Source organism: Cylas formicarius, unplaced genomic scaffold (genome assembly GCF_029955315.1).
Source record: "Cylas formicarius isolate icCylForm1 unplaced genomic scaffold, icCylForm1.1 PGA_scaffold_10__41_contigs__length_53128322, whole genome shotgun sequence".
Classification (NCBI taxonomy): domain Eukaryota; kingdom Metazoa; phylum Arthropoda; class Insecta; order Coleoptera; family Brentidae; genus Cylas; species Cylas formicarius.
Window position 1 is genome coordinate 52,100,749 of NW_026844214.1, and position 12,881 is coordinate 52,113,629.

Here is a 12,881-nt window from a genome sequence, read left to right on the forward strand (position 1 = left end):
ATTTACTATTACTGTTTATCAGAAAACAAGTGTTTTTGCCAAAACCATTTACTCTATTGGAAAAATTCATATACCAGGAGAAACGGGAGATCCCAGGGCTATTGCATTATATACAGGGTGTGTCGTTTATGGACAAAAAATGCAAAAAGTCCTAAAAATGTGCGTTTTTGTAGGAAAATTATTGGCTATAAATTAAAAACCGTTAAAGATGAGCTAAACTGAATCGAGAGAGAGTTTCAGGTTTCATACAGGGTTCGCGAAATATTATTTGTAAAAATTTTAATATTTACCAAACTTTGCCGTAACTTTGAAGTTCGGCGAAACGTGAAAGACACTTTATACAGAGTGCATGCACGATAAAATTAGATCGATTTTGCGAAAGTTCCATAGCAATAGCACGATAGAAAAACAAGGCTTCCCTCTAGGGCACAAAGCCTTAAAAATACAAAGCCGCGTAGTGACTTTGCAGACTGCGTACCGCATAGTTCGGAGCAAAGGATTCGCACTGCCACGATTTTTCGAAATCAGTTTTGTTACTTTCGAAAATCGATGAAAACAAATTTTTCAAAAGTATCTGCGCTCGTATAAACATTTTATATCTCGGTAACGGTAGGTCCTACGGGATCTGTCCGTTTTCCGTTCTCTGTTCTGGTCTTTTGGTTTTGCCCGAATAACTTTGGAACCGTTGGAGCTACGAAATTGAAATTTGCTTCCTTTTTAACCGTCCACGAGGCACATAAGCTTATAAGAAACGGCCCTGATCCGAAGCCGGTATCCATCTTTTTTTCGCGATTTTCGACTGTTTTTTGGACCTTGCTATGAAACAGGATAAGTGTCCGAAATTTATATATGCAGCTTTGCCCCGTCACGGAACTTTTTGAAAATGGTGGGCTGGGGGGTCGGGAAGTATTTAAAAAAAAATAAAATCGCGTGTGCAAGGATCTACAAAAAAGACTATTTTTCAAAAACGGTTCATAAACTTTTATTCTTGACAATTTTTCAAAAATATACAGGGTGCGCCGCAAATTCAAAAAAACTGAAAAATGGGTGTTATTTTTGGCTGTTATTGAAAGTTGGCAATAATTTTAAATCTGTGTTTTAGATGTCAGTTTCTTTTACATGAGGTTAGGGTTATTAAGTATTGTAAAGAAGGAAACTGTACGAAGATTTTTGTGTTCAACCCTGTAGATATTTTTTTTTTGTTTCAGAGAGTATCCTGGAAAATATGGAGAACTCCAGCAAGCCATTGTGTCCTCGTAAAAAAAGAATTAAAATTGTAATAATGCTCCGCCTTATATAGAAAACATTATTGCTCCTTGTAGATCCACAATCGACTGGAGCCGATTCCCATTAACATACTACGGTAACCCAGATGCATTTTAATGAGCGCAAGCATGTGTAAAAGTAATGACAAATAAATTTTGATAAATAGCTTCTCGATTAGCGTCATTAAGATTTATTGAGGAATATTGGCTGCTAGACCGAAGTGTTAGAAATATGTTATGAATAAGGAGCGGAAAAGACGCTAGCGGAATGCGCAAAATAAAGACGAACACAAAACGCAAATACGAATTTTTATGATATGAAGAAAATATAAGGCAGGTGTTTCTAATTGATTTTTGAGACCATTTTGTATTGCTATTGTATATGAAAGTGGTAGGTCAGAGGGTGCAAAATTTGGTTCTAAGCAACCTATCAAAGTTGATTGGGGAAGTAACAATAATCTTTGCTCGAGTATGTCGGTATGACGTAAGCCCCAGACCGCAAGACCCCCGGGAAAAATATTTAATATGGTTTGATATATTTTTTAAAGAGAAGAACTTACTCTTTGTCGGCACAGACAGAGCTGCCAACGCTGCCTGGCTTGGAAACTGTTCCGTCGGTCATTTCTCCAAACAAAGAAGAAGAGAAGAATGTCACATTATGGTAATTTAGCAGGAACAGCTTGGATAAGTTGCCCTTAATTGTTAGAAAATTTTCCTCTCTCTCTGCCTGCGTGCACCAGTAGATTTATGGTGATATGGAAAGCGCCTTTGGAAACCCCATAAAGAAAAGACAGAGAGAGAAAAGTAACGTGACATAATATTCTTAGTTGTTTTTTGATAGATTAAATACTTTGTCTAGTAACTCTTAAATTAATTAAAATGAAAGGGTTACAAATATCATCGCAGGAGATAAAACTCTTCTTCTTTTTCGACCGGTACTTTTATCTTCCTTTTTGTACTCGGTGGCTCACTCTAGCGGAACAGTACTTCAATGAGGTCGGCTAGTTCGTCTTTTGGCGGATAGATGGTGGTGAGGGTGTTCATTTGTTACATTTGCCATTTTCACGTATCCACTATATTCTCAATTACAAAAATTCCTGTTATTAAATCCATGAAATTTCAGGACACTTCGGTGTATATATTTTATTACTCTCGAGCGGCAACGAACGGACTATAGTTTGTACACTTTCAGTAAAGAAATTTTGAGTTGACCTTGTTCGGAATAATCGTCGAATAGAAACATCGAAGCAACAATAATTTAATCGAAAAAAAATCTGTAATTAAGATGTATCTGGCAAACGTATTAGCGTAAAATTTTTGCCCCGCTGAATCACTATGTCTTATTTAGCATCCCAACGATTAATAACTAGAGTCGTCCACTTTTTATTAGACCGAGCGGATTAATAGATGTGCATCGTCTCTTGCAATATAAGCCGGAATGTTATTTGCGGCGGGAAAAGTTTGAAGTGTGGTTTTGTGCAAGTTTACCAACAGGAACTCAAAATATGATGTTCTCTTTAAGCGGAAGGTAATTAATTGTTTAATTAACCCGCATGAATTATAAAGTTCTGATATTTCATTGTTCGCTCAATATATACAGGGAGTCGCAGTAACTTCCGAACGATTTCAGTGAGAGAGCTGCGGTTTTACTCCTTTCAAACTGGCCACGAGATACATAAGCCCATATGAAATGGGTGGGGATGGAAATTGCGATTTTCGTCTGTTTTTCGTACATTGCTATAAAACACGATAAGCGTCCCACATTTGCAACTATTAATTTCAAAATTGGCACAAATATAGAGTTGTCTCCTAACGGAAACTATTGAAATTATGGTGGCTGCGGGGTCGGGAAGTATTTTTAAAAATTTAAAAACCGCATTTGCAGGGTGTCGAGGATAAAAATCATTTCTCAAAAACGGTATATGCGATCGAAAAAATTCTTTCTTTCTTTCGCACGACCATATAGTCCGTATGGGCTGCTAAAACTACAAAACCTATTGTGCAGGCTGTTTGGAATATTCTATACCATATTGAAAAATGTAATAGAAGTCTCAAATTTGTAACTATCGACTTCAAATTTAGCAGAGAAGTGAAGACCACACCCACATCTAAAACGTAGATACTGGAAGCAATCAAGACTTGCCGATTTTTTTTTTAATTTTTGAAATTTTTGATTTTGTTATTTTTTCTTGCAGGAAAAATCAAATTTCTGGAAAACTATTAACTTGATCGGCAAAATTATTTTACCAGAAGATGCAGAAGCTTCGGTACTATAACTTATATTTTAAGAATTTTTTGGATTATGTACAGGGTTTTTTCAATTATAGAAAAAAATCTAAAAATTTTGCTTTTTTTTTAGAGTAAATTATTAGCTGTAAATCAAAATTCCCAAAAAATAGAGATATTTCAAAAAATACCAATGAAAATCACCATTTCTCGCCCTCAATCTCGACGTGATGATGTCATTTACTATTACGATGTACTGCATGATTTCAGACAACAAGCATTTTTTCCAAAACCATTTGCTCCATTGGCAAAATTCGTATACCAGGAGAAATGAGAGATCCAGGGCTATTACCTCTATTTCGAATATTCAAAAGATTTTAAAAATTTCCGTTTTTGTGGCAGTAAATGAAAAAGCGTCAAAAATGGGATAATTTTATTTGAACAGTATCGCAAACTGTTTCAAGAGAAAGTTTGGGGTTTCATCAATCATACAGGGTTCGCGAAATATTTGGAAAAATATCATTAGAAATAGCTATTATTTGTACAAATTTTAATATTTATCAAACTTTCCGTAACCTTCAAGTTCGGCGACATGAAAGACACTTTGTACAGAGTGTTCCGTAGTGTACCATAGTGTACAAAGTTCCATAATGGTCCACAGGAGTACTATAGAAAAACAATGCATGCCTCTAGGGCACAAAGCCTTAAAAATACAAAGTTGCGTAGTGACTTTGTAGACTGCGTACCGCATAGTACGGAGCAAAGGATTCGCACTGCCACGATTTTTCGAAATCAGTTTTGTTACTTTCGACTTTTGTACAAAATAGTAAAAAAATGTGCTCCTGAAGTAATCACATTTATTATACATAACTTTTTATTAGGCTATACAATACAATAGAAGTTAGCCGGGCGTTGTTTGAGACATCCTGTATAACCATCAATTAATTAATTAAATAAAACTTGTAGCCAAGATTGCGTTTATCGAATTTGCTGCATTATTATTATTAAAAACAATTGTTCGCTAATATAGTGTTATAAAAAAAATGTTATGAAATAAATATTAATCAGTTATCATTTATCACTAATATCCGCTCTTTTCTCGGCTATTATGATGACACTTAATAGATTTAATAGCTGAAATGAATGCCAGATTTTGATATTTTCAAGAGCAATATATATGATGTTCGGAAATTGAGTTCGAAAACATAGAGGAATGGTATCTCCTATAATCCCTGCACATAAATTTCAAGAAAACAGGCAAAATATAAGATTTTTTCCATCATCTAAATTACAACGTTATATTTACAGTTTTAAGACATAAAAATAATAAAACTTAATTAGGACTATATTAAAGCATTACGGTAAAAACAATTTGTCTATTATTATTATTGTACCAATTGACAATTAAATGCTTTTCTAAATTTTCTATGTTAATTTTTGTCTTTTATCGCTTAATATGCTTTTGTGCTTGGAGAACGTCTTTTCGAAGTCAATAGGCGCGAATTTAAATGATGCAAGATGTTTTTTGAAACCCTCCATTTTTTATTGTTACACTATTAAATTTGTCAAGAATAATTTTCCCTATTCTGCTAACAAAGATACTTGTTCGGTCTCTAATTCTTTAATAAAGCCACTTAAAAAACTAAAACTAGCTTTGGCATAGGTCAACTGATTTATAAGTTCACATTTTTCATATAATTTTTTTTTTGAATCAGCTGAATCTGAAAAGTCTGATACAATGTTTTTTGAACTGAGGTGGCTTTTACTTGATGGAAATCCATTTATAAAGAAAAATAGGAACTAAAAGTTCAGATTTTCACGAAATTATATACTTTTACATGACAATTGTTTCGACAACACCGTGTCTTTATCACATGTGATAAAGACACGGTGTTGGCGAAACAATTGTCATGTAAAAATATATAATTTCGCGAAAATCTGAACTTTTAGTTCTTATTTATTTTGACAATGTTTTTTATTTGATTAAAGTGATTCGCGTGACATAAAGTTACGTCTAAGCAGGCTGCGTCTAACCACGCATCGAGTAATTGAGGGTTCCGGAGGTAAAGAAACATTTGTCGATGTTTCTCTATAAACTTGACCTCGAAGCGAGTCACGTGGATGAAGAGGGTGGGATGTATTTCATTAAATCACAAGCACCATCAGTGATAATTTTCAGAAGAGGCTGTTAAAATCGCATTAGATAAAAGCGTCAAAGGAGAAAAGAGACGAGGGCTTAATCCTTAGGGAACGGGATAGGATGTCCACAATATTGCAGATACAGAAAAATAGAAAATATTTACTTTATGTACAACAACTAAAAACATGTACTGAAGCTTCATTTTATGTGAAATATGTAATTATTTCATTCTAAAAAGGGTATATCCAAAATATTGGGTTAATATTTGTAATAAATAATAAAAAAGATGTTTTTTACATAAAATACTAACTCTACTCATCACCCTCATACAGTGGTTGAACCCGGTTCTTCTTATACCTCCCTTTATTCATATTATCAGGTTTGAATGATGCTCTTTCACCAAGCCATCTGTAAATGTTGATGAATATATTAATAGATGGAACGTTCCAATTGGGATAAGTCTCGATAAAGCCGTCGTGCTTGATCTGCATTTCCATTTGGTCACCCATAGCAAAAAAAAGCACATCGCTATATTCAGTATTTGAACCTTCCTGATGGGCCATCGCAGTAGCAGTTGGATAATAAACTCTTTTAATAGAAACTAATTTTTAACGGATTGCGAGAATGAGTTTTTCAAATTTCATTAAGTCCTATTAGGTAAAATCACATTTATAGGTAAAATTTGAGCCGAGAAAAAAAAAGTCGATTTGTGGCTAAGAAAAAAAATTACAAAAATGACATTTTTGACAACACTGTTCGGCTGTAACCAATGACGCAACTTCTCACGGTCGTGCCGTGCCGGACTCGCTCGAGTCTCGCCGGCTTCTCTTCCGTCTCGTCGTCGGCCATCTTTTCAGTCTTGTTTTTGTTGGCGGTATACGGCATACGGCGACTTGGCGTCTATTTTGAGTATTTTGTGTGCTGTGCTTACTGCTTTCGGTGCTTTCATTTCAGTCAATTCATAATTCATTTTAATTGGTTGGGCATGAAGAAAAAGGAGAAAGTTTTAAAATTAAAATTGGCCAAATTAATACTTAGTAAGTATAAGAAATATAATTGAATAAAATATATATTCTATATTTATGTTTTTGAAGCAGTTAAATTTGGGCATACAAAACCATTTAATTAAGCAATGTTAGAGAAAATCCCCAGAAGAAAATTATATTTTTAGTATAGTATATATAGTATAGTTAGTATATTTTTTCCATAAAATGGATGCAAGAATCACCCCCCCAAAAACAAAGTATTAATTTTAAGAATCACCCTACATAACGTGCAAACATGAAAACATTTTTCCAATTTTTTAAGGCTTGTTTTCATTTGATAGTAGGTACCATCTCGACCAAAAAAACTAGGACAATTTTTAGGTTGACAAGAAATATTGGATAAAAATAGGCCTTTACTGTCAAACTTAAAAGTCATATTTGTTGTAGAGGTCTTACCGATGAGAGTTTAATGAGTTTTGTATTTAATGAAATGAAATACATAAATATATACCTACATCATCGTGGTGATTGGAATCTAAGATCATTTTCCTGAGAGTACTATCAGCGTCAAATCTTCTTTTTTGAACATATAAGATACCAGTCTCGTTCTTTTTATTTTTTTTATAAAGTACAGATATATAAAATATATAATATATATATAAATATATAATAAGTAAGGTCCACAATTTTCACAAGCTATAACTCGGAAAACATTACGATATCGAATTTTCGTTACTTGACTTACAATCATTATTTTACCACGTTGAATCCTGCCTCTAAGTTTCCGAAATCAATTTCCGAACACGCTGTGTAGCTACGTTACTTGTCTTCATACTTTTTCTCTATTCTATTGAGTTTTTGGTTTGTCCAGATGGGCCTTTTTGACTTGTCTCCTCGCTGCACTGATTGGATTAAACGCTCGTAAGTACCACGTCTCATTTAAAAGAAAAAATGGATTGAGACATCAAACGGAACATTTATTTATATTTCAGAATATCCTGATGAAGATGTTAGAGTTCCATGCGCAAACTTTCGCATAGGAGACGACGATCTACAAGCTTACGACTTTATAAGACAATATCAACTCGACCTGCCAAAACTGCAACATGCCGGAATCAGCAGAATTAGAGGCTCTAGCAAATTACAAGTCGCATATCGATTAGAGCGAAATGCCGATCTAACCATACCCACTAGGTGATAATTAAAAAAATAATAATAAAAAGTAACGCCCAACGTGGGGCTCGAACCCACGACCCTGAGATTAAGAGTCTCATGCTCTACCGACTGAGCTAGCCGGGCTGATGTTTAACACGCACTTCAGCCACAACCATTAACGAAAATAATAGTCGACATTTATTTCAGGAGAATTTTTCCTTTCGGTTTACCCGAACAATTTTCATTTATAACAACGTTCCGAACACGCAGGCCGCCGAAAACAGCGTGGAATTTGGTTCGCGTTACCGATCTAGAATTGAAGCCACAATTTTTGATTTCGCTAAACCCACCGCAACACGCCGTGGAGTTTTCCGTTATGAGCGTCGAAGGAAAAACAGAAACCGTAAAATTTAACAACGTGCAGGCAAGTATATATCGAAAACATGTATTTTATATGTTGGGCCCTCTCATAAATACGCGGTTTGAGATAACTTGAACTATAGGTCCTGTGGCGCAACGGATAACGCGTCTGACTACGGATCAGAAGATTCCAGGTTCGAATCCTGGCAGGATCGAAATATTTTTTTTTTTTTTACTTTTTTGTCGATATATGCAGGGTTATTCATAGTGAGTGTCCTATCAGACGTTTATTGAGAGTGACTTACGATAAAATCACTTAAGTAAGCGAATATGAGTTACTTATGTAAAATATTTTTCTCCATGCGGTGTTGCCAGATATACTCGTAACCCTGTATATTATACATTTTTAGATTCTGCGAAACATTATGAAACTGTTTTATGTAACATTTACCCATACACATCTTGAACATTTTTATAGATAAAAAAACAATTTCTAAGTAATTTGGCGATATAAATTAATAATTTTTTTCACAACCCGTACAGCTAAACACGTGAATTTTTCGTATTATGTATGTATTATGTATTATGGTACATCTATTTGCACTGGTTTTCGAGGTATAAGCAAAAAACCAAAATATTGCAATTAAAGCGTTGGTTTCATTTTCTCCTGAGTTTGTAACAGGTTTTGGAAGTTCCCTTCTTCGTAGGTTTCGAAAATTTGCCTCACTTCTTTTCAACTTTTTCTCATACATTGCTGGCAAATGCCGATATTGTTAAATCTTCTACACGTTCTGTGCCATCTTCCTTTCTCAAATAAATGGAACTATGAAAATGTGATAAAATGAGAAATCCGAGTGCATCTAGACAGGTCAGTTATATTTTTACAAGAAACGTCACCATGGCCAGCCAGAGCCCGCTACCCAGATGAAGTTTGATTACTTTACGTCACAGAAACATTGGAGAACATTGTTAATAAAATATGGTATGAAATATACAAATACTTCAGAAAAGTGATAGATGAAAATAAACAAAATTCAAGAGAGCTATGGAAACATTTAAAGACATTAATCCCGAACAAAAGTTCGTCCAGACCAAGGGAGATTATTTTTGAACAGAGACTGGTGAAAACTGATAAAGATATAGCCAGCGAATTTAATAAATATTTTGTGCAGAGCATTGAATATACTATATCGGCAATAGCTAGACCGTCCGTCAATTTGTGTTTAGATCTAAACCAGGATATGGAAAATCACAGCGCCACGGAGTTCGCGAGCTTTGAAAACATTTCATTGGTTCACTTAAAAAGGATTGTGCGTGGAATGAAAAATGTTGGTGGGGGTGAATCTGGTATTTCAACAACCTAAAGGGCAGTTTCCAGAGGAGTGGACGTCATCTTTGGTGGTTCCGGTGCCGAAGGTTCCGTGTACTAAGCTGCATTCTAATTTTAGACCGATCAACACTGTGGCAGTGTACGAGAAATTATTGGCAGAGACATTGTAACGCATCTGTAGTCAATCGGGATTTCAAACGGGATATTCTTGGGGCTGTCGATGACAATAGTTTTGTTTTGGCTGTTTTTGGACTTTAGAAGAGCTTTTGAGACTGTCAATAGGGATATTTTAATAGATAAGCTAGAAAATATGGGTATAACGCACCCAGCCCTTGATCTTACTTATCTGGCAGAACACAAAAAGTAAAGTATGAGTCATCTGTGTCTGATTTTGGTAGATCATGGGGTACCACAGGGAACTGTTTTGGGGTCATTATTGTTTCTGTATATTAGTTGAAGTTGCGAAAAATAGCAAAATTACGTTATTTGCCGACGATACCATGATATGTGCCGTTGCTGAGAATATCGAAGAAATGCAGCGAGATATCAATGATGACCTGTATCGAGTGTTTGTATGGCTGTGCAATAATAATCTTAGCATTAGTGTTATGAAGTCGAAGTTCTGGTTGTATGGTAAAAAACATACATTGAGTGGTGTGGATCTGGAGAGTGTTAATATTAATATAAATGGCGTTAATTTGCAGTATGAGAAACATATAAAATATTTGGGAATTGTATTAGATCCATAATTAAATTTTCGTGCATATTGTGATTATATAATGAAAACGTTCTCACAAAAGGTGGGTTTCATATCTAGAGCAGGCAAAAATTTAACAAGTTATACAAAATTGTCACTTTACAATAGCTTGGCGGCGCCACATCTGCAATATTATTCAACCTTATTGTTCAGTATACCTAGAAAATACAAAACAGAGCAACGCGCGCAATTCTAAAGTGTAATAGATATACACCTGTGATGACTATGTTAAATGTGTTACAAACATTAACGGTAAAACAAAAAGTAATGTTTGATGCCTTTATATTTACATTTAAGATAAAATAATAGGGTTAATTACTTTAAGAATGTTCATGACTATAACACTAGAAACCGTACTGATTTCATCGTAGTCAATCGATGTAAAACTACACGTGTGTTGAATACCATTTTAAATAAAGGTTTGTTAGGGTTTAATAGGCTGTCAAAAGATATTAAAGAGTGTGATAATTTAAATGCTTTTAAAAGATTAATTAAAACTTATGTATTGTCTGAAATTTTATTCTGATTTTTCATTTATAATTGTTCTGCTGTTATATACTTTGTTCTGTGTACTTTTGTACTTTCATACTTATTTACTACTACTGGGACGTATATTTAAAATGTAAATACGACTAAAGTATTTATTTATAAGTCGCTTTAATTGCAATATTTTGGTTTTTTGCTTATAACTCGAAAACCATTGAAAACAGATATAGTACTTTTAGATGAAAATTAAACATTTTTTGAAAGTTCCCGTTTTTAACACTGGAAGACATGGAAAGCAACGCAGAATTGCAAGACGAAGTGGATGTTAAACAAATTGTTTTGAATGTTTTCAATTTTATAAGAAATTCAGAAGATGAATTAGGGGCAGCAATCAAAACCGGCGATCAAAGTTCCGAAGGCAACTGTAGGAAAAATTGTTGCAAATGGGATAGTCAAGAGGAAAGTGAGAGAAGATTCTGGTACTTCGGGAGTTTTTAACACGCTTATAAAATGAATAGTGTTTTAACCCTAGAAGGACTGCATAAAACAGTACTGACATGTATAAACATTAGTTGTGCCAAAGAGTCGTCGCGTACTTTTTTGAAGAAAATGGATTTTCGGTTCGAAACCATCAATAAACGTCAAGTGCTAATAGAAAAAGAGAGAATTTCGAAATGGAGGGTGCATTATTTAAATGCAATTAAAAAAAACCCAGAGCAAAATAATAGTGTATTTAGTCGAAACGTGGTTCCACACTCACCACATAGTAAAAAAAGGATGGTGTGATATCCGTAACAAGTGTGTGCTAGACGCGCCGCCTTCACGTGGAAAACGCATAGTAATTCTTCATGCTGGGTCCAAAAATGGTGTGGATTACTATGAAAACATGACCTCGGAAATATTTGAGAATTGGTATGAAAATAAACTGTTGTTAAAACTATCGTCATATACTGTTATTGTGTTGGATAATGCCTCGTATGATTCAGCCCAAATTAGAAAAATTTCAGATACTTCTTCAAATAAAAAAGAAATTAAAGAGTTCCTGCACGAAAATGATTTATAAACTTAGTGACAGTACCGTAACCGTAATTCGGCAAGAGCTAGCTAAAATATCAGTACAAACGATTAGTTAAAATAAAACATTTTAATAAAGGCTACAATATATATTTTATTTTATATATTGGGTTCTTCGGAAAGTCATTTCGTTTTTTTTGGGGAACATGAAAGACAGTTTTCGTATAATGAATAAATATTTTATTAAATTATATATTGGCCATTCTGGTCCAACACCTTTTGCCATCTTTCTGGCAGTAACATAATTCCCCTCTCATAAAAATTTTGGTCCTTGCTGGCAAAAAACTGGTTCAGGTGGTTTTTGACATCTTCATTTGAGGTAAAGGTTTTGCCATCCAAAAAATTTTGCAGGGACCGGAACAAATAGTAGTCGGAAGGCGCCAGATCTGGAGAATATGGTGGATGTTGCAGTACGTCCCATTCAAGCTGTAAAAGTTTTTGGCGAGTGACCAAACTTGTGTGAGGTCTCGCGTTATCCTGGTGGAACACTACACCCTTCCTGTTGATTAATTCGTGCCTCTTCTCTTTAAGTGAATCATTCAATTTGTCCAGTTGATGACAATAGACTTCTGAACTAATCGTTGTATTGTCCGGCAAAAGCTCAAAAAAAACGATTCCTTTGACATCCCACCAAACGGAGAGCATCACCTTTTTTTGGTGAATGTTGGCTTTTGACACGCATTGAGCCGGTTCATCTTTTCTGCTCCATGACCTCTTGCGTTTAACATTGTTGTATACAACCCATTTTTCGTTCCCAGTAATAATCCGCTTCAAAAATGGATCATTTTCTTGACGTTTGAGGAGCGAATCACACACGTCAACGCGACGACATAAATTTCGCTCCGTAAGGACATGGGGCACCCACACTCGAGCTTCGAGGTTAAGCCCATGCCTTTCAAAGGGCCATAAACAGTCGAATTCGGCAAATTTAATCTCTCACCGATCTCTCGTGTGGTTATTCGCCGATTTGCATCAACTAATGCGTTTATCGCATCTTTGTCAGCTTCGACCGGCCTTCCAGACCGTGGTGCATCTTCGACATCAAAATTGCCGGATCGAAATTTTGCAAACCAGTTCTGGCACCGGCGTACTGTTAACACGC

At 35.0% G+C, this 12,881-nt stretch overlaps 1 protein-coding gene and 2 non-coding genes across 3 annotated transcripts in view; 2 read left to right on the top strand and 1 right to left on the bottom strand.

Annotated features, from left to right (window-relative positions):
* Positions 1 to 2,669: 2,669 nt before the first annotated feature.
* LOC132707535 (collagen alpha-2(IX) chain-like) overlaps positions 2,670 to 12,881 on the top strand; it is a 43,379-nt gene continuing 33,167 nt past the window's right edge. Inside the window, 4 exon segments of the mRNA XM_060679433.1 lie at positions 2,670 to 2,793; positions 7,489 to 7,538; positions 7,610 to 7,811; positions 7,980 to 8,196. Coding sequence (XP_060535416.1) covers positions 2,771 to 2,793; positions 7,489 to 7,538; positions 7,610 to 7,811; positions 7,980 to 8,196 — 492 coding nt within the window. The 5' untranslated portion in view covers positions 2,670 to 2,770.
* Trnak-cuu (transfer RNA lysine (anticodon CUU)) lies at positions 7,844 to 7,916 on the bottom strand. Its single transcript has one exon. It is a non-coding gene; the product is annotated as a tRNA-Lys (tRNA).
* Trnar-acg (transfer RNA arginine (anticodon ACG)) lies at positions 8,275 to 8,347 on the top strand. Its single transcript has one exon. It is a non-coding gene; the product is annotated as a tRNA-Arg (tRNA).